At 41.1% G+C, this 27,792-nt stretch overlaps 1 protein-coding gene across 16 annotated transcripts in view; it reads left to right on the forward strand.

Moving 5' to 3' along the window:
* Positions 1-27,792, forward strand: part of ABI2 (abl interactor 2) — a 75,959-nt gene that overhangs the window by 7,685 nt on the left and 40,482 nt on the right. For 3 of the 16 annotated variants that reach the window (XM_027461113.3, XM_027461122.3, XM_038182504.2), the window contains exon 1: positions 8,073-8,403. The exons of 2 other annotated variants lie outside the window; for them this stretch is intronic. In XM_027461113.3, coding sequence (XP_027316914.1) covers positions 8,287-8,403 — 117 coding nt within the window. In that variant the 5' untranslated portion in view covers positions 8,073-8,286. Of the gene's footprint in view, positions 1-8,072; positions 8,404-8,498; positions 8,584-8,681; positions 8,836-27,792 lie in introns of those variants that run through there. 11 more of the 16 variants (XM_038182500.2, XM_038182505.2, XM_027461120.3 and 8 more) reach the window with 9 other exon arrangements.

Here is a 27,792-nt window from a genome sequence, read left to right on the forward strand (position 1 = left end):
TCCAAGTCTTTTGTCGATGTGACTCACTCAATTACTCATGTGGGCAGACATTCAGATAATAAAAGTAGTTAATGGAAAGCAGTGAGAAATACTGCTGGTTCCTGAGGAGGTAGGGGAGGGGGAAGGCTACTGCGGGTATTTTATCCTAAGAACTGCTGAACTCACTGAGCTCCCAGACATTTTTTTAAGATAAGGATTTCTCTGGTCTGCTTTTTTTTTTTCTTTGTATAAAAACAGCTTGAAAAATCAGATTGACAATAGAGGAACAAAAGTAGCCTGGCAGTATATGTGTGCTTCTCTCCTTCCCTTCCTACATATTAGAAATGATAGCCAGTCTCTGCCCCAAATCAGTCTCTTCATCCTAGCAATGTATATATTTAAACAACACTCAATGAATTCCTGAATCAAAGAGTACAGCTAGCAGGTGATTAAATGAATCCTTTGGCTGGAGATATTGCATATAGAGACACGGACCAGAGTTTTCTAGAATAAGTGGGTCCCTGAGATTTGGTGTACAGTAGGCCAGGTAATACAACTACAAAGCAGATTTCAGTGGGACATTTCAGTGGATGCACAATGGAGGAATATGGGCACTTTTGTAAAAATAGTGAGATACCGCATGGATGTGAGAGCCCCCTTATGCAATGAAATTATACATGTATTATGGCTTCAGGGAGACTTAGAATTAAGACAAAAGTAGGACTAGTGGAGGAAGACAAACTAAGTAGAGCTGAGGGCTGCCTGTACAAAACAACCACAACAGTTAATTCTTGGTTGTGTGGCTCTGAGGCTGCTAGGTAATGGAGGGGTGTGCTACTGCAAATGGCTGTGTGAGCCCCTTCCAACAGAAGAGAAGAGTGGAGTGTGAAAAGGGAGAGGACATGAGGATGGTCTCATTCCTCATGCAAGATGAGCTGGGAGGGAGACTAGGGCTTGACTTGTAAAATAGAGCTGCTGGCACAGAGAAGCAATGCATGGGTGTTGAGGCTGTGGACCTGAGTAAGTAAGCTGTCAGATTATATTTAGCAAGTATACACTGCAGAAAAGCACAGAGAGAGAAGGAGGGGAACTAGCGCATAGCTGAGCTCCATGGGTAGCGAGCGCATACAACAAGGAACAGGGCTGTTTGGAGAGGATGAATTGCTTTGGTGTTCCTGATACAAAAAATGTGAGGCCAGGGATCTGCACAGACCTGTATGATGACTTTGAGCAGTAGAGCTCAGCTTTTATTTATCCCTCAGTAATAGCTCAGCTGCAGACTGTTAGGTGAAGGGCAACCAACCTGTGGCCTGTGAACCCTAAATTCACCTCTGGCTCCATGCTAGGGTTGTCTTCTGCAGCAATCCTATTCCCTAGCTTTGGAACCAGTAGTCTGATAGGTCTTAAAGCCAATGTTACAAGCTGCTGTATACTGCAGCTGCACGCTCAGCTCAGCTCCAACCCACTGGAAGCTTGCTACCTAAGACTGGCATTTGCAAAATAGGTGAAATACCCTGCCCCATCTGAAATCGGGGGCGTCAATCCATTGGGCTCCTTGGAAAGTCCAGTTCTAAAGAGACAAAGAAGGGGAGAAAAAATGCCTGTAAAGAGAGAGGCAACTTAGCTCATATAAGAAATCTGTGCCAGTTCTTTGAAGTGGCCCTGTATTACCTGAGAATCAGGTCACTGCTTTAACTAGAAGGACTAACGTTACGCTGATCTGCAAGTACATGTAGTTTGCAAAGCATGCCGATGCAGGATGGTGCTTGTAAGTGCTTTAAAGGAAGAGCTGGAGAAACAGTTTTTCATAGCTAGACAGATAAGCTTATTTTGTGGGGTGACCAGGTACCCACCAGTAAAACCACAAGCCCATAGAAACATTTCTATTTTTATTCTTCTCTACAAAGAGGAGTTAAATCTGAACTTCTGTGCAAGACAAGTGGTGGAAGGAGAGAATGTTTTCTCAGGACCTCAAGTAAAATGTGTTTAAGCCAACACATACATGTCAGCTGTCCTTGTGCAGTTTCCTGGTCATCTGTGGGAAAGGAGACGTGGCAGTCTGCAGCCAGAGAGATAAGGGCGAGGCAGAGGATCTGCTTTTTGGTCAGTACATTGTGATTTGAGAAACAAGGACTCCAACTCAGGAAACCTTAAAATGAGCAGAAGTTAACATGTCCTCAAGAATAACATTTTTTTAAAAAGCACATAACCCAATAAATACTAAACTAAGTAACACTAAAAGTTATGTGGACAAAGTGAGGATTCCTGGATGATGAGTAAAAACAGTTGGGTGAGGAGAAGCAGTTCATAACTTAGGCTTGTATGGTTGTTTTTTTTTTCAAGGAGTGCAGGTGTTTGGGCTAGTGTTGGAATAACCTAAGTATTTCACTTGTGACTGATGTTCACAATGCGTCTGTCACATGGTATGCCCTGTTTTGCACTGTGTGTACCAGACAGAGCTGGCTATGTGGGGGAGAGAAAATGCCTCATACTCCTGCATTTGATATCATCCCCACATTCCCAGTTAAAGGCCCAGGTCCCACCAAATCAGTGTGTGAACCCTCGGAGACATCAGCAAGGCCATCAGCAAGGAACTTCGTGTCCATAGTCTGTAGTGGGAGATTGAAGAGCAGAATGCAGAAATGGGTCACCCTCTACCTTTGGCTCTGCCAGCTTACACGGGGGAGGAATTTGGCCCCCTGTGTTCAAAATGATTCAGATCTGAAATACTCACTCTTCTGGTACAGCTCAGCCCTGTGGGAATGCATGCACCCTGCAGGACATGCCACTTAGAGGCACAGAATCTAGGGTACAGAAAAAACAGATATCTAAAACACAGTTTCTTCATAAGAGCATAATGAGTTTCACCTCTGATATTTCTAAACAATCTTCATGAAGGAAGGATTCGTACGGAATAGATATTAGAAGCAAAACACAGACAAGAACAAATAGTGCTTGTGAGTCTTTTCTAGGTAGCTCTGGATCCATTTCAGAAAACCTGGTGGATGGTGAACAGGTGTTTTCTGGTGTCATGGGGCAGGGTTGGATGGTGCTGCTCACCCCTGTGGCCTGCCTCTCATATTTTCAAGACATAATCAAGCTCTTGGCAGACTGTTTCCCCAAGTTTCCCTCAACTATTACTCATAGGTAACTGTAACCATTCAGTTCTTTGTTGTATACACATTCAGAAATGTTACTTGAAATACATGTAAGCATCACCTACAACTTGACTCTTTGAGTGTGTGTGTGTGTGTTGCAATCTAGAATGAGCTGGTCAAAATGAGCTGGAAGCTACATGCACTGTTGAGTTTACAGAGCAACCCCTTCATGCTTGCACCTTACACCAGATCAGCGTCAAGCCTGTATCAGGCATAAGTCATGGCCCTTGGTGTGTGCACCTTCAAATAAGACAGAAAGAGCCACTTAACAATACCAGCCTTTTGCTTGGCCCTGTCCATATATTACAGCCATGTTCTTTAGTGCTTTGGGCAAGTGCTGTCATTCTTATTTTTGTTCATAGGGAGAAAATCAGGGTGCAGAGGTTGTGACTTTGACTGGTTTGTAGCAGGAGGGGGACAGCTAAGGCTGTAACTCTTCCCTGCTAAAAGCTTGTTCATATCATTCACAGACGTCCTTGCCTTTTGAAATAAATGACTCCTTTAATCTCCCTCTCAGAGGAAACAACGCAGGGAGGCCTGGCTGCCTTCTGCTCATAAATACTCTGTCAAGCCAGTTTCAAGCTGAGGTGGGTGAAGCTGCTGTGAATGATGGGGAGCCATCAGTCTCCATCTCCTGTTAGTCAGTCCTGCATCACTGGGATGTGCGCTCTTACCATACTGTCGAAAATAGCTATGGGTTCAGAAAGGGCTGAAATGTTCCCAGGTGTTGGCCAAGGGGGAAGACAGAGAAGAGAAAGACAGAGGTGCAGACTGATGGTGATGAGAAGCTGTGCAAAGAGGAGCTGCCTTCATAGGCTGGTGAAAGGGGATTACTTGTCCAGATGCTGGTGTAAGCAGGGAAGATGACTTCACAGATGTGATTTATTATCCTTCCCATGCAAGGGAGTTATGCTAATTTCAGAAACAGAACAGTTGTTTGTTGGCTTCTACAAATATAGAAAGACATAAAAACTTTTTAAAGTGGTTTATGTGGTTAAAGCATAATTACAAACAGGACAGGATTAAAAAAGCTCCAGCGGCCAAATTCCTGGAGTTATGTGAGTACCTAAGAATCTGAGCTTTAATTAAAAACAGGAAGAAACCAAAACCTCAGAGAATGGTTCTAACCATTGTAGCTGCAGAGGAAACTTGCAAATGTGAGGAGAGCGTAAGTAGGCCAGTAACATCTGATCGAGTCTGAAGTGAGCCTGCAACAATAGTTGAGGATGATTTTTCCCATGTGCTGCAGTGGAGCATTAGCTCTGTAACTGACCCTTTAGGCTCTGTCCCCTCAGCAGTCATATCAGACTTACCTGGGGGATGCCACAAGGGTCAGGGCAGGATGGGAAGGGTCCGACGGTTGGGTTTGGTTGGCATCTTTGGGAAGGAATACTGGCAGGAAAGTAAAACAAATTAGAGCAGTTCTTTCCTCCCCCCCCCTCCCGACTGCTTTGTTGTTTGAACTCTTGGAAGGGAATGTGATGATGAACTGTGCTTTGTGCTGGCTTCTCTTTGAGACCATTTGTTGCCTGTTTTCTTTTAAAGTCTGAAATGTTAGAAAGAGATCATTATTTTTCCTCTTTAGCTTGACCTCTTCCCCCCTTGGAGAGTTTCTTCCCTTGTACTGGCTCTGTCCTTCTCACACAATGCTATGTTGAAATAATGTTAAAGGGAAAACTTGAATTCCTAGAAAAAAAGCTTGGTATTTAGAATGAGACATGTCCTCGAACAGAAAGACAGAGGCTCTGCAACAATCACGGACTGCCTCTGGCTGAGGTGTTTCCGAAATAGCGCTGTTAGGGCAAGCACTTCCATGAGATGTAAACTACCCCATAGGGGACAATTTCTACGCTTTGTGCAGCAAGCACTTTACCCAGCAGCAGTTTATCATAAGCAGAAAGGTTATCTGTGGTTACAATCTTGATTGCCCAGCAAATTGCTGAATGCCCGAGGAAGCAGGAGAATGTGCAGCTGCAGGGTGTGTGGGTTCTTCACTCTGTGTTACAGCAAGGGCTGGAGGTTGAGTGTTTAAGATGCCTTGGGATCCCGACACCATTTGTTGCAGGCACTGGATATATATGAGCTGCATTCTGTGCCAGGCCACCCTGATGTGCTGGAATAGCCTTGGGAGTTAAATGTGCTGCTGCTATTCCCTTCATGCGCTTTGGATTATGAGGCTAGCAAAGATCTGCCATCCAGCCAGAGGCAGATCCAGACGTTATCTAAAGTGAGTAGGATGGCACAACTCTGTTTTTGTTGAAGGAATGAAGGTACTTATTTCAGCTACAGATTTTCTTCAGACCCCCAACTTTTCCTCCTTCCCCCGCCCCTGCAATAAATGTTACCTGCAGCTGAAGGGCATGGGCCTATGTATACGGTCAGTACACATGACCATGCTTGATGTCAGAGGTTTTGCCCTTTGTCCAGCTGCAAATCTGTCTGGCTTCGTGTGATGAAGCAGGTACAGGGATTTGAGGCTTTTGTTTCTACTGCTTACAAAATACAATTTTTTTGTTGTTGCTTTTAAGGAAAAAATACTCAGAAATGGAAACCTCATAAAACTAGAGCTGAGTTGTTTACACGAGCAAACTGAAAACCTGCAGCCCAGTCTGTCAGAGATCTGACCTGGTCATCTGTTTAAATGGGATTAGGGATTGTGCCATTCAGTCTCCCATACGGCAAAGAAAATGGAAGAGGCTTTTGATCGTGATGTCTTCCCATGGTGCTGAAAATGGTGGCCTTCAAGCTACCCCGTTATTACCTTTCTCCAATTAAGAACAGGTGATTCAAGCAGTGTTATGTAGGACACACAAAGTGCCCAGCTGTGAGATTGCACATGACCAAATGATTTGCTCGTCTGGGCAAGTTTTTGTGTGCAGGGGACGCCCTTGGGAGGTAAATAACTAATGTGCATGAGGGACCTTGAATTCAGACTCTTGCTAGATGCTTGCCTTTCTATTTTCTAGTGACGGTTTTCCCAGTGTGCTTAGGTGGAAAATACACACACTGCCAAGTCTCAAAGCTATTGTACCAAGGGAAAAAATATTGCACAAAAGTATATATAAAAAAAAAGAGTTGGAAAAGTTAAAGTGTGTAATACTGTAATTAGGGCTCAGAGAGTATAAAAACTTAAAATGAGTTTAGCACATCACTTGACAGATGGGCAGTCATTTATGTAAATTTGGGGAAGTGGTAGTTGGATTCAGTTGGGGTAATTTAAACGGTATTTCTAATCATTTTCAGTATGTGTACAGAGAATTATAGGATAACCATTATTCTGACAGGAGGGCTCTTCATATTTAAATTTAAATCCACAAAAGAGTACCCTATTAAAATGTAAACATGCTGTGATAACAAGCACCTAATTATGCAGACAGGTTAGTCCAGCCACTCTGGTGAGCAGCTGTGTGCACATATTTCAGACAAGGCTTTTTCTCCTACCCCAGAAATCACTGGCGGGGCCACTGAGAGGTCAAGAGGTGCCTGAGCCACAGGTGGGAGCTCCCTGTAAGCGGGGCTGATGCTGAGCGCAGAGCTGGCAACAGATGAGCCCTCACAGGTTTCCACTGACAGCCAGGCCCTGGCGACCCAGGAGCACAGAGAGATGATGCAATTAAGTTCCCCCTCCCCACAGTCTGGTGCTACCAGTTGAAGTTAAAACTCCAAACAGCATCTTCAGAGAACATTCCTCTTCACATCTTGACAGCTTTCTCAATTTGCCAAGGGAAGGATCATGCAGGTTTATTGGGGAGCTGCCAAATGACAGCTTGACTTGACACCTGAGAAGTAAATGAAGGAAAAGGAAAGCCTCAGCCTGCCTCCAGCTTGGCACACATGCAAAGTCCTGGGAGCGTAGGTGTGAGCAGCCACTAGAACTGCAGCAGCAGATGTGTAGTAAGGGAGTCCAAGCTGAAGCTAGTGTGGAGGAGGGAGATGGGGTCCATTATCGAGATTCATCAGCTACCAGCCTGGCAATGGCCGATTCTTGGAGACGTGAGACAGGGCTGCGAGCCTCATGCTACATAGCAGCACTTTGCAGGTTCACGTTGGTTGGCTTTTCTTTCTGGAGCCCTTGCAGCAAAGGCTCAGATCTCTCAAAAAAGGTGTGCTAAGAATCAGCAGGGGGACTGACACAGAGGATTTATTCTTTAATTGCAGCAAAACCAGTATTTTTGGATGCATTCCTCATGGTTTATAAACCTGGGGGCAGCAACAGTTGGGCAGTTTTAGGGCAGGGGGTGCCGGGATCCAGGAGGCCGGACACCCGGCTAACCCAGCTGTGTGCTGGAGCGTGGGCACTGCACCATGGGGTACAAGAGCCCCAAGAGGCGTACGAGTACAGGTACCCCTCTTCTTCCACACACATGGCGGTGACGGTCCCTAGCAGGGTGGTTTGTGGGTCCTGAACTTTTTTGGTTCAATTAAAGACTACAGCTGTAAAATACGAGTTACCCTTCCTGGCACCTCACCTGCCTGTAGGAAAAAGAGAGCAGACAAAAATTAAAATAATCAAGTAGTTGAGTGTAAATTTTAACCCATATATTAAAAACGAGAGAAAAACGCTTTACACATGAAACTTCAAAGCAGCATAAGGAAGAACGCTGCGCCTCATCCTTCACTGGGGAAGAACTAAAAAGCTGAGGACGGCGTCTCCAGGCAAGCATCCCTCTGGGCACGGATTTTTATCTCATTTTTAAGGGAAGAAACCTTGCCGAGAGGCTGCTGGGGGAAAGGAGCGCCCAGCCCCGGCCGCGCAGCCCCCACCTGCTCTCAGGGGGCTCCCGGCCCGGCCGAGCCCCTCAGCGCCGGGAGCCGGAAGTGGGCGCGGGGGGGTCCGGGGGAGGGAGGGAAGGAGAGAAGAGGGGGGGGGGGTGCCCGGCGCATGCGCAGCGGGGTTCGCCCGTCCGCGCCCCGCCCCCGCCGCGGTGGGGGTCCCGCGCGCGTTCCCTGCCCGCGGCGCGAGGCCGGGCCCGTGCGGCGGGTGGCGGCGGGGGCGCGCGCGGAGCGGAGCGGGCAGGGGACGGAGCGGGGTGGGGAGGGGAGGGGGGGGGTGGGTGCGAGAGGAGAGGAGAGAGGACAGACAGACGGACAGAGAGACAGACAGACGGCTGGACGGACGGACGGACGGAGGGGGCGAGAGGATGTGAAGATGGCGGAGCTGCAGATGCTGCTGGAGGAGGAGATCCCGGGGGGGCGCCGGGCCCTGTTCGACAGCTACACGAACCTGGAGCGGGTGGCCGAGTACTGCGAGACCAACTACATCCAGGTGCGGGCCGGGCCGGGGCGGGGCGCGGCGCGCGGCGCCTCAGCGCCTCAGCGGATCAACGGCCGCGTGCCGCCTAACGGTCGCCCAACGGCCGCCGCGCTGAGGGGATAACGGGCGGGCGGCCCGGGCGGGGGGGGGGAGGCCGCTTGGCCTCCAGAATTAAGCGCTCCGCTGTGAAAGGTGTGAATGTTTGCTATGCGAAATCGCCTCCCCTCCGCGGCTGTGCTCGGTATCCCCGCTGCTCGCCCCTCCGCTGACAGCAGCGCGGTGAGCCAGGGGGCTTCCCGGCTGCCCCCGAGCCGGCGTTGTGCTGCACAGCCCCGCGCTGCCCGCGGTCTGCCCGTCCGTGGTGCATCTCCCCTGCCGAGCAGGGCTGTGGTGGTATCCAGAGCTCCCCAGCGGTAGGCGGCGGTGGCACGGAGCTGAGGAGGTGTAAGTTGGTACCGCAGTCTGTGCTTTCTGCCGTGACCGCTGAGGAGCCAGCTGGCCGGCCCCGATTGTTCCTTTCGTGCTGTTTTCACTAGGAAGTGAAATGCGTTTCTTTGGTGATCGTGGGGTCAAATGAAAGAGTTTCTCCCCAAACGAAAGAAAACAGCCGTCAGCTGTCAGGCGTTCCTCCGAACGGTCTGAGCGTGTGGGAAGGGGAGAAGGGGGACATGGATTTGTGGTGTCAGTGCCGAGGAAAGCGCAAAGGCTCCTGGTTTTATTTTTGCTTTCAGTCCTCTAAGTGGAGAGTGCTTGTGTGTTTCCTGAGGGCGAGTGGGGCTGAGATCTGTGGCTAGATTGTATTTGCAGAGAAAACGGGAGCTTATTTAAACAGAGGCACAGAATAATGAAGATTTCTCTGTAAAGAAGCTCAGGCTCTTTCTTTCAAATTGTTGAATGACAAACCATCTCGCAGAGAGAAGACTTTGAATATTTTGGGTCATTTGCCTAACATGACAATGCAATGAAATTCTATAGATGCACCTTGTTATGTAATTAATAACATTTCATGTGCTGAATTAGTGTGACGTTCATTCTTTAAGGAAAATACAGTGAAATATTTTCTTCTAGCCATAAACTGATACGCTTGTATTTAAATCAGTACTTTTTTTGAAAACAGGGAAACTGATTTTTTTCTGAGAGAGGAGAGTGTCTTGGAAGGCAGATCTGGTAGGAAGAAGTGGATGTAGCTTTTTTGGTTGTTGTTCTGTGACCTTTTTTGTTTTCTTCCTGTAAATCAAAGAATATAAAATTTGTATTGAACAGCTCCACTTCTATTGTTTCAATAAAAACTACAGAGGAGGCCTCCATGCTGTTTCATACAAATAGAGAACGAAAAAAGAGGGTTATTGCCCCGGTTGGTGTACAGTCTGTAAGATAGCCTAGATAACAGGAGATGGGTACAGACAGATGGTGAGTGAAGGAAGAGAATGAGACACTTTTGGTCAGCCTGATGGGTTCTGGCCACTGCGCATCAATATCACCCTGACTGCTGGCAATTTGTCCAACCATCGTGACAACAGAGAGCTTTGAGAGGGAGGTGAGAGTGAGAGAACAGAATTGTGTTGTGAGTGCTGACTGAAGTGCAGTGTGGAGTCACTGCATGAAAAGATTTAAATTTTTAAGTAGGGAATGGAGGACCTCGGCCAGGTGGTAGGCTTTGGCCTTTAGATTTGGCTGAGAGACTAGAGGGCAGGATTACTGTAGAGCAGACGTCCAACTGGAAGAGATTCTGGATTAGTAATGTGAGTGTCCTTATAACAAATCTGCTAGGGAGTTCACCCCATGTTCACGGTGCCAAAACTACATAAACTGCTGGTTAGGATCCATACCCAAAGATATAGATATATATATATATTTTACTCCTGCAAGAGCGGGAGTGAGTAATTGGATATAACTAACAGAATTGGGGATTTTGCTTCTAATAATAATTATTCCAAAAATCATTATGCACATTGAAGTCCAAATTATGTTTTTATGGATTTTGTGACAAAGATGTGCTTGTAATTGCTCAGAAATATGTGGGAGAGTAATCTTCTAGAAAGTCAAAAAATATTCCAGAAGATGGACTAATTCTACCGTAATCCTTTAATGTTTCATTGTTGACAGAAGGTTTTATCATGGATATTCCTGAGATCTAGCAGGGGCTCAGTACAAGACTGAGATCTGAGTTTGATCTGCTGGATGATAGGCAGGACAGCGATAGGGGTGTTGAAGACATTTCATTGCCTTGTATCTGTCAACAAGCTGTCACCTCATCCCTCCCCCCCCCCCCCCCACCTTGACAGTTGGTGTTTTGAGGTGGTTTTATTGTCAACTACAGAAATAAGTCAGTGGAGGCATAGGTCAGTTTAATAGATGCTTTGGAGTTCAGCGAGAAGGTGAATGTTTTTCCTATTTGCAACATCTTTGCAACATCATAGCGGCTTCAAAACAATTGAGCTCCTTCTCTCTTAGGTGTGGGAATTGCTAGGTCATAGTCATAGAGCTGTGGTGGCTGTAGCTCATTAGACTCCTGCTTATGGAATTAAAAATGTTCTTTAAATTTTGACAGAGTTTGATTACCCAAATTGTGATTGATATTACTGAGCTCAGTTACTTAACAACAGGGAATGTTAAATAAATCGTTACCCTTCCCCTGAGTCTGTGATACAGCAGTATATCGGAGCACATCAGCTTAAAATTTTGTGATAAATAACTAGGAAATACAGCAAATATATAATAAATGGAACTGAAGCAATGAAAAACGAAAAGCTACTATTTGGACAATAAAATTAAAAAAAAAGGCTTTTTCATTCACTGTTTTTCCACAATGGCTGTTCCTTTTAAATTTTCCCACTAGGAAAATTTGGTCTCCCAGCTCTCTAGCAAATCAATTAATCTAGTAAGGTGGTGTATTTTTCAAGAGGCACTACTCTTAAATAGGAAAATAAGTTGCTAGAATACTAAACATCTAAAGAATGATTTTCATTTGCATAGTACAACAATTAATACTTTTTCTGTGATTATGATTGTACTGTAGATTAGGATAGTTTTTTTTTTTTTTTTTAATTTTAAATGTAAGTGCATAAATTACACATTTAAATCTGCTTGTGTTACTACAGAAATCAGATCAGCTTTCTGTTAAGAAGCTGTCTTCTAATAACTTGGAGAAATCATAGAGTTACTGCTATGTATTGACACAATGTCAATCACGGGTTAAATTTTATGCTGCCTTGATATTATATTTGATATTATATAATATTGAGTAATATTATACTATTATATGTTATACTGTATTATACTATTATACTTGATATTATAAAAACATTTTTGCAGTCCACATTGATTTATCTGGGTCTTTCATAAAAAGCAGAGAAAAGTTTTCTAATTACAATGGTGTAAATAGAGCATAGAGCTTTCTAGAGTAACTGGATGCTTGTATCTGTTAACTTGCCGTTTTCAAAGTGTCAAAAAAAATTATCAGATTGGTGGCTTTTCAGCCCGTACATATCTAGCAGGAACAGATACAGGGTGAAGTCCCACCAGCAAAGTCAGCTCACACAATTGAGTGAAAAGCCAAGCCTCTGTGTCCTGTCCAGCATTCAGAAAGCGTGTGGGATTTCTGTGTGCTGTGTTCTCCAGATGCTTCTAATGGGCTCTGTATTTCTTGGTCTTTCAAGACTCTTAGCTTTGCTTGCCTTTTCTAGAGACTGAAAAGGAGGATCAAGCTTTTCTATGGGTTTTCCTGTCTTCATAGTCTTCATGTTGCTGTGATTGTACTGAGTTTTATACACAGAAAAGCCCTTGTATTTGTAAGGGGAAGGGCTTTAGTTATTTAATGTGAAATTTCTGCTGAGTTGCTTGTAACGACTGGTACAAGTAGCTAACTTGCTTATAAACTATTAATTCCTTAGACACACAAGTTTGAGAAAGATCTCTGTTCTCTTTGCTGAAGATGAGATGTGTATCACCTTAACAAAAACAACTGATTTATTTTTATTTTATTTGAATGATCAGAAAGTGGTTTTCACGGTTTTCAGTTCTCCTGTTCCTTAAATTTGTTTCCTTTTAAATCCAACTTTGGTGAAGAGTTGGTTAAGCTTAGTGTTGATAGAAGACTCGTTTGGCAGGTGTTAAAGTGGGTGTTGATGAGATCCAGAGAATTTTTGTCCAGAATTACAGGAAGATGCTGTCAGGTTAAAACTCTTTAAAAATACAAAGTAAACGGGTACCCTACTACTTTCTTCAATGTCTCTGCTCTCATGCTGTCTCATGTTCAGACTGTAGATCACTTACAAGGTTTCCACATTCCCTTAAAGTGGAGAAGTAACTGGATGGTGGGTAATGGTGCTGCTGTAACAGAACTAGTAATAATACTGATGATCTTCTTGTCTTCCTTTACTTTTTCATGTCCTCCTTCCCTTTTACTTATTGTATCTCCAACTGTCAGAGTTTTAAGGACTCGATAATTTAAAGGGAGGTTGACAGATGCTACTGGAAGTTGGATGGGGAGTTGGATAGCCTCCATATTGCATTATTAGGGTATACAAATAGAAAAACCCTCTGAAGTGACACCACATGTTTTCAGTATTTATGACAAAATTAGGAAAAAAAAGTGCTAAAAGATGTCATTTATGTTTATGGATCTTTGGTTTGAATGTTCTGAAATAAAATCCCATGGCAGTAGTTCAGTCACAGTGTATACTTCTCTGGGTTACAACTGTATTAAACGGCTGTACAAATTGTTTCTGCATGGCTCTCTGCTGAAGATCTGCAGAGAGCTTGTTGGTAGGTTGGTGAGTTTTGTGGGGGTAATGGAGATACAGGCTCATCCTGTTTTCTTTTAAGAGAGTCAAAGTAGCTGGTAAAGTTGGTGAAGTATTTATCACTCAACCACTGTACTTCCTCTTGCATTAACTGTGCTGTGTTTTGCCAGGAAAGCAAATTTAATTAATTTAATAGTGTCACAAGTTCAAATGAGGGTTCAGGAAGAGTAGAATTGATTTCTGTTGAGTGGATATGGAAATAACATGAGACATTTTATCAGTGGGAGTTGCTGGTGGTAATACTTTATGTATAAACATGAAAATTGGTAAATATGCACATTGCCATTAGCAAGTACGTCTTGTAATGCTGTTAGTTAGAAGTGGCATTCTTGTAGTTCCCTTCTATAGGTTATTTTCTGATTGCAGTTACTGAATAAGATGGATCAGGAATTGTAATTCAGTGTAGCAAGCTTCTGCATCTTGCAGTTGATAAGCTCTCTAAAATGTATTGTTTGTTGCCTGTGTTTTACCGGTGTTTGCAGCCATTCATCTTTGTGGCTTAGTGCTGTAGGTTTTAAGGCAGGAAGTGGTGCACCACAGTGGTACACCAAGTAAAACAAGACTTTCTCCAGTCAGTACTTGAACGAGTGAAATCTTACTCTGCTGTGTTCAGCAGAATATTTTATTTGAGAAGAAGACAGATTTGTGTTAACTGCCAAGTTTTGCAACAGATTTTGAGTGGAGTCTACATGCCAATCTTTGATGGCCTAATTTACTGGATTTTTTTTTTTTAATATACTGTATTTTCACTCTTAATTGTTCATCTGAAATTAATATCTTGCTTTGTAATCAAAATCCTGTAAATTTTGTTGAATACCATTATCTGGAATTTTAGTTATGTGGCTGCTTGCACTTAAACAGAGCAGGTAATGGCAGCACAATGAATTTAGGTGCATTTTCTCTTTCACGTTCTACATATGCTATTCACTTTTCTTATAGCTTATTTCCCAGTAGATGTCATTGTAATATCTGTTCTTAATGGTCTTTCAGCCTGAAATACAAGTAATTGCTTTATTATTATTGGCTTACTGTTACCGTAGTGAAGTTGTTTTATGTTCAGTGAATTGAAGGAGAGGGACAAACATTATTAGGTTTGGGTTTTGTTAGCCTCTATGTCTCAGTTATACACAGAGCCAAAGCTAGTTTTGTGCTGAACTCATAAATTAAGCATATAATATTTTCTTAGAGTTAAAAGCTGTTATACATAGATGTGAATGTTCTTATTAGGGTAATTTGTAACTTTGTTATGAATATATTGCTTGAAGAGCAATATTCAGTTCATATTTATATGAACTCTAACAGAATACTTGGGAATGACTTTTGGACTTTTTGTCTGTTTTTGAGCTGGCTGGTAGTTTACTGAAGTTGATTCTTACTACATATCATACCAGGTTTTTAAAACTATACTTTTAGAAGATCAGATCAAGGTTGTTAGGTTGTGTTTTTTTTTTTTTCAGCAGATTTAAGAGATGGTTTTGTTTGAAGATGCTCATTTCAATCTGCATGCCGTGATTATCAAAATTATTTAAGTTTCAAACTGATATTTACATAAATACATAAGCTTCATAAGAACTGTTTCCTGTATTGTGAACTATTGTTCTTTTATATCTGGATGCCATCTGTCTTGTTAGGAGTTTTGTTGAAAGTAACTGATAAACAAGCTGATGATACATATTTTTTGATGTGTTACAGGAAGAAAATTTTTAGGCAATTTATTTGGTGTTTGGTAAACTTCATTAGAAAGCAAATTTTATTTTCTGTTATTGTTTTTGGTCAATCTGGTCAAGGACTATGATAAACCTTGCAAAAATTTCTGTAAGGTTTTGTTTTTTGGTGTTAGTATAAATAGGTTCACTGTGTTTGATGGAGAAAGTGGTTCAATTTGGATTTCATATCTGAAGGAAAAACGTTCAATCATAGTTACCTAGAATTAAGTAAATTTTGCTTTGGAGTGGCTTATGAGAGGAAGGTTACTTGCTTGTATGCGTGAAATACTAAGTTCCACTGATGGAATTGAGGTTTTCAGGCAGGCTGCCCCAGTCTTTCAGCACTGGAGGGCAGATACGAATTTTCTCTGTCCAGTGCATTGCCAGTGGGTTATGGCTCTAAATTTTGTGCTGGGGGCAGGAACACTAAGAGACATTGTGGCTGAGATTTATGAAGGCCTGCCCTAGGCGTGTCCAGTTTTGAAGTGCAGATACTGAATGGGTTGTCTGTTGGACCATCCTGAAAAATACTGTGTTTTGTAGATTTGAAAATTTGCCTTTAAAATAGCTGAGTGCATAAATTCTTCCTGTTACCCACCTAGAAGCCTACGGTAGTTAGAGAAGTGCCTCCCAAAGGATGCAAATCTTAGGCTCTGCTGTTGTTTAGGAGCAAGATCCCTGAGTTCACCTAGCATCTTTTTGAGTCCAGTTCTTTCTATATCCTAGTGCCAGGTCTGGTCCTTACCTGGTCATTGGTGAGCCTGTCTAGTTAGCTGATGGAGCAGAAAGCTAACTAGGCCAAAGAAACATTGTTCCTTTGCTAAGTGATGGTGGAGGGTGAAGCCAAGGAGGAGGGGGGAAAGCAGCAGGGAAGGAGTGGGACCATCCCCGCTGATGGCAGTGAGCAGTGAGATTGACTCTGCTAAGGTAGAAGAGAAGGTCTTCCACATAGCACGTTTTGAAGTTGGTTATTCAATCTGTTCTCTGGGCTTGAAGGGTAGTAGTGAAAATGTCAGTTTTTTATTTTTTTATTTTTTCCCCCTAATGAAAACTGTGAGCTGTAGGGGCCAACACATGTTAAACGTGAAAGGATTGTGGCAGATAGCCTTTAGGTAATATGTGACCTTTGAAAGCAGAATAAGTGCTCATCTTTCTATATAGGCTGCGTGATAGAACAATCTAACTCTGTTCTTGGTACTGCTCTTCTTAGCAGTCAGAGATATATAAACATAGCTGAATTAGTATTACTGATTCTCTTTTCAAAGAGAAAATTTCAGTCTGTTTCACAAATACACAAGGCCATTTATTAACGAGTAGTCCAGTCTTAATTCAAAGCACACTAATTTGTCTTAATATTTTTTAAATAGTGTATATTTACTGAGTATATAGTGCCAATTCTCAAAATGATTTTGGAGTGTGTCCTTTTAATGCTGTAAGTTTGAGAGATATTATATATTCCAAAGTTTGTAATTCTTGCTGATTTTTTTTTAACTAAGTGGTAAGTTTGTAAGTTGGCACAAGAAGTAGAGCTTGTTTATGTGTGAGGCATGTTTTCTGCAGATTGCAGAATTTTGTTCTCTGCCTATGTAAAAAAAACACAGGCCTGCTGCAACTTGTGGGGAATGTAAATATGTTAAATATCCCAAATTAAATAGCTATCTGGAATCAGTTAATGTACATATATCTGTCTGGAGGGTGTGTCAGGGTGTCCCCCTCTTATGTGACAATTATGAAGTATATGGGTATTTAGCCAAAAGACAGGAAAAAATGTTTATAAACCAGATAACTAAAGTAATGTCATTATGAAAAATTTACAGTCATTGTCATTTTCTATAAATACATCCATTAGGGGAACTAGTGAAAACAAAAGCCAACTTCTTATCATACCAGTAACAGCAAAATTGGAGACCGAGGTGGATGATAGACATAAGATATATCGATTAATGCATGTATGAGTAGGACCTGGAAAATGGGGCAGTAGTTTTTGATAGATAATAAATTAAAGACTGTAATTAAAATAATATGCAAGTAATGTTGTGAAGAGTGTGAACAAAGTACACTAGTTTTCCATTTTTCTTGAACCAAGGTACAAGGATTCTCAATTTAGTTTGATAATGCTACTTTAGTTTGGTAATGCTTCTTAATGTAATCTTTGGAATTATTGCTATGAGTTCAGGCTCAGTGTTTAATGGGATTCCAAAAAGGCTAAAGAGATGTTTTGAAGAAATGATAAGGATATAAGCAGTTTTATCTTCTGTTTTTGTATGTTTTTGCCTTGCATTTGTTTTGAATTTATCCATGATGGATTTTTTTGCCCATATATATTAAAGTATTTTGCACTGTCCACTCTAATCCATTCGTATCTGATAGGCATCTGTATAAATCAACAAGTCTGGATAACAGAAAAAGTTACCTGTGGACTGTGGATTTCTGTTACAATTGTCTGGTGGTGATAAGTTACTTTAAACCATCTCCAGCTTGAGGACACTTCTGCAGCCACTAAGAGACTTGTTGATATGGGTTAACAGAACTACTGTAAATCATTACCATATTGTGATTTGCTTAAAATTTAAATTTTGCATATCTTTTATACATATAGGATATTTACATTGATTTTAGTCATAATTTCAGAGGGACCTTGACAGGCTTGAGAGATGGGCTCATGCAAAGCTCACGAGGTTCAACAAGACCAAGTTCAAGGTCCTGCACGTGGGTTGGGGCAAGCCCAAATACAGCCTGAGTAGAGAACAGGTTGAGAGCAACCCTGAGAAGAGAAGGCTCTAGGAAGACCTTACAGCTGCCTTCCAGTACCTAAAGGGAGCCTATGGGGAAAGCTGGAGAAGGGACCCTTTGTCAGGGAGTGGAATGATAGGACAAGGGGGAATGGCTTTAAACTGGAAGAGGGTAGATTTAGATTAGACATCATGAAGAAATTCTTCTCTCAGAGGGTGGTGAGGCGCTGGAACAGGTTGCCCAGAGAAGTTGTGAATGCCCCATTTCTGGAAGCATTCAAGGCCAGGTAGGAGCTTTGAGCACCCATTTTAGATCTGAGGTTCTGGAATCAATTTGGAGGTGTACTGCACAGTTATTATATGTCTTACTGTGGTATTTCTTGAACCGATTTGGCATTAGCTTTAGGGCTTCTTGGCATTATTGCATAATAAACGTTATGTTTGGTGAAACTCCTAGGGCAGCTCTGAAAGGCCAAAATTCTCTAAGTGGCATTTGTCATTTAAGTTCTGCTAGAAATGCAGATGAAAGATAGATTGAGGACGTTAAGCTGTGGAGATTGAAATATGAGAATTTCTGATTTTTTTTTTTTTTATTTGTATGTATAGTATTAGTTTGTCAAAATGTCGTTCCCACCCCCCCTCCTTTTTTTGACTAAATACAGAGTCCTCCAGGGTACCATTCTCTTAAATACATGCCTCTTCACAAGCCAAATCACAACTTGAACAGCCATAACTTGAGCAGTCAGCTTTTTTTACCTAATTCTTTCATTTTTAAGTAATACAGCTCTGATTAGACGCTTTTCCTCTCTAGACCTTATACTTTACTAATCTGGGTAAGTACCACGTTTGTTTACAAACAGAGTGGAAGGAGCTTTTTTCATTTTTTTGGACTGGGTTTTATATGCACGTAAACCTGTGTTTGGACATAGTCCTTTAAGAATTGTTTTCATATGTTTCTTCTGGGGAACATAGGGGGGAAAAAAGGATGGTATTTCCTGTGTTTTAGGGACAATCTTACAGAGGATTGGAAGATAGCGAGTGTTACAGAAAAGCCAATTGTCAGTGTCTGGGAGGTGCAGAATTAGAGGTTATGCAGTTGGCTGGGCATCCTGCAAAATGAATAAGAGAATTGCTTGACTACAAAGCAGCTTGGAAATTTCCTCTCCCTCTGTGCCTCTCTCTTAAAGTCTCTCTATCAATCATAACATGAAACTCTTCTTTCCAGGGTAGGTTTATTTATTGGCATAACTAGATGGGTAGAGAGATGATATTATTTAAACATGTCTTGTCAAATGAAAAGGCCTTTTGTGCAGCAGTTTAATTCATTAGGGTATTGAGAAAAGCTCTTTTTTTTTCTGATGGTAGTAGAACTTGCTGAATCTACTGTTGTAACAACCTATTAGGACAACTTGAAAACAAATGAATTAACATCCAAAAAAATGAAAGAATGCAAGGCAAGAGAACCTTTTGTAAAATAAAAAGGTATTCAGCATTTGAAATGTTATTTCTTGTGTGGTTGCACTCCCTGATGTTTCTATTCTTGTGATAAGTGAGAGCTCAGAACTATCAGAACAATAATGTTGTTGAAATGGGTGAGTAAGCAACTTCAGAACTCTTTCTGTATGAGAATGATGGTGAAGGTAAAATCAAAGGTGGGGATTTCTCATTTCCTGTAACAAAACTGCTGAGAGGAGTCCTGCGGTCTTTTACTAGTTTGCAGCATCATTTTCTATTTGTATGCCATAAACTTTAATTTCTATAATTTCAATGTAGCATAACTATGCTAAGCATAATGATGTAACTGGTCACTACATTAAGATACACTGAAAAGAACTTCACCATTTTGTGTTTTCTTTTAAACTGTGACATTGCTGGAAAACCCTGTATCAGTAATGAACAAAGCGGTGGTGATGCAGAGGACTGGTGTTTGGTATTTGAGCTTGGCTTGTTGCTCATGTGGGACTGGCTTTGGCACAGAGCTACCCAGCTGGGATGAGTACTTGGTTGCCTGGTGGCCATTGGATTTGGCTTGAAGGACATGAGCTATGCTGTCTCCAACATGGTAGCTCACTGTGTGGAGGTTTCCACTGGATTGCCCTTGGGCATTTGTAGTGCTGTGGGTTACAGAGTAAACGGTGTTGAGGGTGAAGAGAAGGGGTTTTCCTTAAGCCCAAATTTATCCAAGCACAGAGATCTCTCAGTACTGCAGGAAAAAGATTCTGCTGACTGACTAAAAGTCTGTTCCGTGTTATTGTGCTTTTGTGTTGAACTTCCTGCGTGTTGTTTCTTTATGTCTCCGGAGGTGTCAGGGCAGTCTAGCTTTTACTGTTTGTATCCTTCCTTTTAATGACTATTATTTCCTTAGTTCTACTGAAGCTAAGGAAACTCTTACGTGGGATTATTACAGATATCTAAATCTAAGTGGTAGCACTTCTGAATGCAATCTCCGAATTGGTTTACCATATTTGTCTTGGCTAGTTCCTGAGCCAGAGACACTTCTTCGTTGGCTTTCAGCTGTGGGGAAAAAGGTCAAGAGACATGCTTGTAAGTTGCAGGCATGCTGTGGGTGCAGTTCAAGCAGGTTGGCTTCAATACTGCACATAATCCTTAGTGATGTGTTTTATGGTTGAGAGCTCTTGCCATTATGAGAGCTACCAGAATGAATAAAATTATATGGTATTGCTGGTACTGGATATGGTGAAATTTGGCGTATACAGGGAATAGGATAATAATTCTTATCTGTGGGATTAAAGTTGTTCTTTTACTGAAGTATTTGTGACCCGATTTAGATCGTATAGCAGGAAAGAATTGTTTTCCCTTATTTGAGGCACCTGTATCTGTATCTGTCTATATCTGGCTCTTCTTTGAAAACTGTGTGTAAAAACTGACTTTTAAGACTACTGTACCTGCAAGAATTCATTAGTAGGAATTTTGTTAGATTAGGATAATAAAAGATTGTTTTATTTCGTGGAAGTTCTGAGCTTAAGTTTAATTGGACTATGGATGTGGCTGTTGTAGGGGAAAAATAGCTGTACATTTTTAGCTTCTGCCAAGATGTGTGTGACAGATGGTGTCTTGTCTGTCCAATATGAATTCTTTCTGCTGTATAAATATTGATTGGAGAAAATAAATGGTGTTCCGTAGCTTTAAAAGATATATTCTTGTTGGTACAAGAGTGACTAACGCATATTTAAAAAGGTCTTGGACAGAATAGCACTGGTACATGCAAAACTTAGCACCTGAACAAATCTAAAAGGCCTGGTAGAAGTCTCTCTTCTCATTAGACAAACAGAAAATTAAAAATAAATAAATAAACATATGTTTTGGGGAAATAAAATGGTCCCTGTGACTTCTTTTGTGGTAAAAAAAAAAACCCACATACTTTATTCAAAGTGTTTGTCTGGAACATAATCAGTAAATGTGCAAAGATGGTCAGCTGCTAATCTGTGGGCAGTGCAGGTGCTTGATGCTGTATTCAGAGGCCTTGTCTGCTCATTCATCTGTCCTTTTCTCAAGTACCCTTCCAATTTTTGGGATGACCAACTCTTTTTGTGACAGACTTGGTGGAACTTAAGGGCTTCAGAACTTTGTGCTGATCCCAAAATAAGTCATTTGTCTGATTCTTTGTCAGGAATGTTGATAGAACTATATTCTGTGTCTGTTGCCTCTACAAGGTCCTGCACAGAAATTTGCTTCCAGATGTTATCCGGGGTGTTGTTGAAATTGTGTTTTTTTCAAGGAATCTTATCATGCAATTCTCATGGGGTTAGACATAATAATTTTACTAACCTCCTGTGCTGTTGGTATTTGGTACATAATCAACTCTCTGTGCACATAAGTAAAAACAACCACACAGAATTCATGGAAGTTCCACTGAGGCATCCATTTCTAGTATTTTGTCTACCAGTTAATACCAATACCGTGCTTTTCTTAAGCACTTTTTTATGTTGCTGTTGTTTTTTATTTTCCTTTGAATACAGGGTTGAATTTTACAACTTGAAGGTATTGTGTGCATCTTGTAACATAGAATTACTATCATCAATTATTGTAATTTAAGTACAAATAGCAGACTACGGAGATATAGAAGAATACCTATCTGGAGCATAACCAATAGAGCAGTCAAACCTGTACCAATAAAAGCGTACACTTCAGTGGCATATTCTCATGAAAAGCGCTAGCTTTAGGTCAGATATTCTTTCCTTTCTCCAAGTTTCTCCTTTTCCTTTCGGTAGGTTTTCATTTATAGCTGTGATTTTATACAATTATTTTCTAAATTTCATTCAGAAAATACATCAGAATATTTTTCAGTAATTTTAATAATTACTGAAAATTCTTCAAGTGTGCAGAATTAACATGACCAGTGAGTCACTTAGCGGAGTCGTTCAAACAATAGTTTTGGGGTTTGGCCAAAGTAAACAGTCCTGATTAAGAAAAATTAAACAACTGTGGAGTGTTTAGACAGAACAGTGACTGAATGCTTTCTGTTGAACTAGTAGGTTATGCCAAACTGTTAAGACACACAAAAAGCTGGAAAAATGTCCACTTCAGCCCTTCTGCTATACTTGGTCAACTCTCTGATCTGTCATTCACTGTTGTACTCAGAAAGTTTATTATTTCACCAAAATATTTTATCCTATGTTTTATATAATAGAATAAATAAATAGAATAAATAAATAATAGAATTACCATGGTAGCAACTACATTGAAGTGTTGATGTGCTTCTTGCCCTTCAGTAAGCTTCCTGAAATCAAACTAACTCCTTGTAGAATTTATATGTCTTCATATTTTTGGTAGAAGTAAATTTGGCTAATGTATTTAATCTTAAAACCAATCTGAAGTGTTTTGTACACTCAAATGTAAGAATAGGTATGTGTGGGTCAGGGGTTTCTTAAGTTCATTAACGCTGAGTAACCATTATTAAACTGACAGCAGTCTTATACATTCACTGTATGAAATCCTTGGTATTGTTCTGAATGGATTTTCAGAAAAAATATAATCTCTTCATGCCCATCCTGACTCAGCATTCGGAATCATGGTCTTTTATAGCTGAGCAGGAAGACCCTTACTGCTGCTAGGTTTACATCTTTCAAGTTCTAGCTTTTCTTTAGCAGCAAGAAATTTCTACGTACATGTATTGCTAGAGAGGAATTCTGAAATGGCTCTGTGACCTGCAAGGGAATCACTGTGTTTTCTGAGCTGGGAAATGTAAAAATTACTGTATGTGGAGAAAAACTTTGCCCAAGCTAGATTTGTTTGTTAGGCATATTGCGTTTTCATACTTCGTTGTGATGTTTGTTTATTCCTAAAATAAGTAATTGTGTAATTTGCAGAAGGAACTAGTATTTAAATTGTTTGGAGATGACTGTATTATGGTTTTACTATAGTTAACATGGGAGATTAAATGCACATTCTTTGATTGCATGTAATAGGTCATTATATTGCTTTAAAAAATAGAGTTACTGCTGACATAGAACAGTCTCTGGGCAAGAAGCGCTGTAATTAGTGTGAAAGTAGGTCATGCTTAGGAAAATCTGTGTCTAAAATACAGATTTTGGTGGAAAGAATTACAGAAAACTTGATGCTGTGGGGTTAAGTTATATGCAGCAGGTTGAACAGCACTTTGCGTGCTATTCTGGAGCTACATAGCAATTGACAGAAGGCTTACTTCTAATTTTGAAGTAAATGGACCAAAACTGCTAGTTAAATTGGAAGAAAGAGGATAACTGCTACTTACAGTGCCTGCATTTTTTTGTTCTGTTTTTCACTGCTAATTTTTTATGATTCTTAAATTGTAGAAACGTAGCAAAGTTTGAGTCTGATTAATATGAAAACTCTCCTGCAGCTCTCTGGTTCTTGTGTGCTGGCAACCCTTAAAAACATGAACAAATTGAAGAAATTTTGAAAAATGCTTATTTCTAGCAATTTACCTTTTGGGATTTAAGACTGGGGCTCCTCCTCTCTGGAGGAGATGACTTTCGGATTATCAGTTGTTCAGCAATTCCTCAAGGGCTGCAGAGCAGAGATCTAGAGCTCAGCTAACACAGGTTGCTGCATAAGAGGCTGGAATCCCACTCTCCGCCAATATTGTGTTTTGTCCAGTGCTATGGTAACAGGAGCAAAAGGTTGGAAAAACATTCCATGCCAGAAAAGTGAGCAGATACGGCTCTCAGGGCACACAAGAAACAAATCTGTTGAATAGGAAGGCTCTGGTTTTGTTCAGCAGTTCTTAGCGTGAACTTTTCCTGACTTCCTGCCACTTCTTTATGTTGGGAATGGTAGTTTGTGTAACTGGGCACTCTGACTGGTTAGCAGGTGTTAACCAGGCAGATTGATGCCTGTTTAGCACCGGGTGTCACCACCACCTTCAGTGGAGCGGTACAGCAGAAGTCACCTTTCAGCAGGCTGACTGTGGGCATCATGAACAAATTGACTTGTGCTTTGTGTGTTCTGCTGAAGGCAAGGGAAAAGGCCTGTGAGCTGTGGGGACTGCTGTGATTTTTCAGTCAGACAAAAGTATTTGTTTCTGGTCATGTAATGAGGTGCAAACATGCATCTTGGGTGATAAGGCTCTGGCGTACTTGGTGATGTAGCGGCGGAGGAATTGGAGACTTTGGCGTTTAGCTGGTTCTACAGTAGGCAGTAAGGGCTGTCCCCTCTTCTTGAGAGAGAGAGAGGAGCATGGTTGGAGTGAGGGGAGAGATTGGGGAACCTTTCCTGGGCCGATGCAGGGAAACCTCTTCAGATTTCTCAGTTCCCAGGTTTAGTGTTGATCAACTGCCACTGGATCTCTTTGAGGCTCTCTTGGTTGAGCATAAATCTCTAGGTGTGGGAGGGTCAGTATGCTGCCAGTGGCTCTGTCACCTCACAGAAGTATGTTGAATGCTGCTACTGTTGTGTGAAGGTTTCTTTTTTTGAGGTTTCTTTTTTGATCCCTACGTTCTTTTATGAAATAAAATATATATATTTTTTGTTTTGTCAGGTTATGTATCTGAACCTGTTCCTTTCAGTATGTCTGAATTGGCAGCAGCTTTAAAAAGCACCAAATAAGAATCATTTCAGATGATTTTCAAATGATTAACTGATTATTGTGAAGGGGGCTGTGTAAGCCAAGCAGGGTAATTTCCTAGAAAATGAAGATGATTATGCCAATCCCTGGCCCCTGGTTGGTTTAAGGGGCCTTCTTCTCTATCTCTGAATTGGCAGATTCCTGTTACTTGGTAGCTGCATGGTTATCAAAGGTAGCTAATTTAAAATACATTAACTTACAGAATGATAACATAGAGGGGGCTGCCAGCGTGAGGAGGTCGGGACAGTGGAAGTCCACTGAGGGCCTTGCATTAGTTGTTTTGACAACGCAGGCAGAGTTTGGGGCATGGCACAGCCACAGTTGTTGGGGCAGACAGCAAAGGCTGCCCAGTGGCGTGTGTTCCTGGGGCCATGGGACTCCTTTCTGTGCTGCCCAAAGACATGGGACTGTAGAAAGAATAGGCCGATGGCAGGCTGATATAGCTGTGCTGAGCGATGTGGCTGGCATCTCCACCTGTTTGATTGCCTCTCTTTTGGGAGCTGCTGGCTGAACAGGGTGCATATCATCCCCTTACATGATGTAGTTACTCTTCGGCAGTTACAGGCTGTCCTGCCATCGGATTAATTATGTTTGTATATAGGCTGTAAACTATGATGATGGATGACGCGGCTGTGTGTCCTACTTAGCTTTTCTTGCTATGAGGTTGCAGTATCTGGCAGTGGACACTTGGAAGCAGAACCTTCTTCTATTGCCACAGCTAACTCTGCCTGTGATTTGAAATGAAAGCTGTTAGTTGGCCTCTGTCGTTGCTATGTACTGAAGTGATCTGAGAAGTTATAGTTGGATGGAGAAACTGACACAATTGGGCAATAACTCAAATGTTGCATGCGCCAGGGGAGTTTTAGGTTAGGTGTTAGGAAGAACTTCTTTACTGAAAGGGTTGTTAGGCACTGGAACAGGCTGCCCAGGGAGGTGGTGGAGTCACCATCCCTGGAAGTCTTTAAAAGACGTCTAGATGTAGAGCTTAGGGATATGGTTTAGTGGGGACTGTTAGTGTTAGGTCAGAGGTTGGACTCAATGATCTTGAGGTCTCTTTCAACCTAGAAATTCTGTGATTCTGAGATTTTGGGGGAGCTGAGATAGACATCCTTCTTAGGGTAGATTTTGTTAGATTTCTTGAGAGAAAAAAAAAATCTGTTCCTCTGATAGTGTTAAGGAGAAAACGGTGTGAATAATACTGTTTGTATAGTGGAGTGTAATTACTGTATGATTGTAGCTTGTTCTGGCTTCAGAAGGCCACTTGGATTCTGAAAAGTGACTTTTGCATATGGTGTAATGACGTTTAATTGTTATCAAGTAGCTGTAAAATCAAATATGAGTTGAAGTGCATCAATGATTCTTACTTGCACACTCAGTGAAAAGTAAAGCTTCCTCAGTGAGTGAAGAGCTGTAGAACAGCAGGTGTGTGAAAGAGTAGTCTCTTATGGCCACAAATTTGATTAGCTTACTGATATTAAAGCTGAAGTTGGCCTTGTTTTTGGAACTCTAATAATTGCATTGATGAATGAAATAGAAAATTATCCACTTCTTTCAGCTGCGTTATTGCCAAAGAGCTAACAGTGAGGTGAAGAATCCACTGATTAACAAAATAAACAGTGACAGCCTTAAATACACATGGAGAATAGATTTCTGTCATTGCTGGTCACTTCTCAAGGAAGGGCTGCATTTGATGCTGTAAACCAGTAATGAATTATTATTAATGTAACTTCATGTTAGCTACACTTCAGATGCAGATGTATTTGGATGCTAGCAGGCTGTTCAGTTTCTAGTGATACATCATTTTAAACTATATTATTTATGTGTTGAACAACCTTTATTATAACCTTGTCTAGTGTGCTGGCTTTTTTTTTTTTTTATTTTGGCATAAACAGGACTTTGGCTCTGTTTTCAAAGAATAGGAAGTTGCTAGTTTTGATGAGAGCAGGACATTTGCATGTGAAAAACAGTCTTCAGTGCTTGTATCTGTGGGAAAATAAAATCCTAAATTTGATCCTGGTGTTATTTAAGGGAAGCAGATGACAGATTTATTGCAATGATGCTGGCAGCATGAAAACAGTGGTGTAAGTGATTAGATGTTAGTCAGGCAAGTTGTGCTCGACCACAGCTATCATTTGTTACCTTCTTCTTCTGGGTGCAGTAGACTGATAATCTTGTCATAAATTTCAGACCAGTAGGTTAGTTTTGCCCTTACTGGCAGCCTTGAATGAAGTATGCATTTAAAAAAAAAAAAAAAAAAAAAAAATTTTCCATTTCAGAGGCTAGTTAGATTTGTGTATATTTTTTGAAAGGTAGTTTTCCTAGCTACTAATCAAACCTACATTTAGAGGGCCAGCACAGAAATGAAAATACCTAATGATTCAACTGCAGTAAAAAGATAAGACTAACTTAGTGAGAATGACCTGATATTGACTGCAAAGGTTTACTGATACTGAGTTTCAGCTGGCTTAAAGTTTCAGAAGTCACACTTATGATCTAGAAATTCCACTAAGACTTAGTACATTGTTAGTATTTTAGTAATCTGAAAAACAGAACAGCCTAATGTTTCACAAGTATAAATAGGAGTATGTTCCTCAGCTAGCATGTTTTTTTTAATAGTATTCAGATAAGTTAAGCTAAATTGTCATCATAATTTACTCATAAAAGTGGAAATAACCTTATTTATATTTATATTCCTATCCGTGGAATATGATGAATGCAAGTAACCTTGCATTTGAAAATGGCTTTTCTTTTTTAAGTTCATTGCTTCCTGTTTAAATTGTAGAATCTAATTATAGGACTTATGCATTTTTAATTGTAAAACTGGTATCTTCTCTAATGGTTACGTTTAGCCTAAATGCCAAAAGTTCCCTATACAGCTTTTTAAATGATGTGCTTACGTTACTGCGTGATCTGAGCTCAAAAGGTGATGCATTTGATTACATTTAGGATATTCAAAATTCACAATACTATGAGAGTAGTCCTAATTGCTTTTTTTTTTTTTTTTGACTTGTGTTCAGAAGAGTTGACTGCAGTAACTTCACATTTAAAGGTGTTTCAATTGAAAAACACATTGAATGAGCAGCAAGTTAAAT

Source organism: Anas platyrhynchos, chromosome 7 (assembly GCF_047663525.1).
Source record: "Anas platyrhynchos isolate ZD024472 breed Pekin duck chromosome 7, IASCAAS_PekinDuck_T2T, whole genome shotgun sequence".
NCBI classification, from domain to species: domain Eukaryota; kingdom Metazoa; phylum Chordata; class Aves; order Anseriformes; family Anatidae; genus Anas; species Anas platyrhynchos.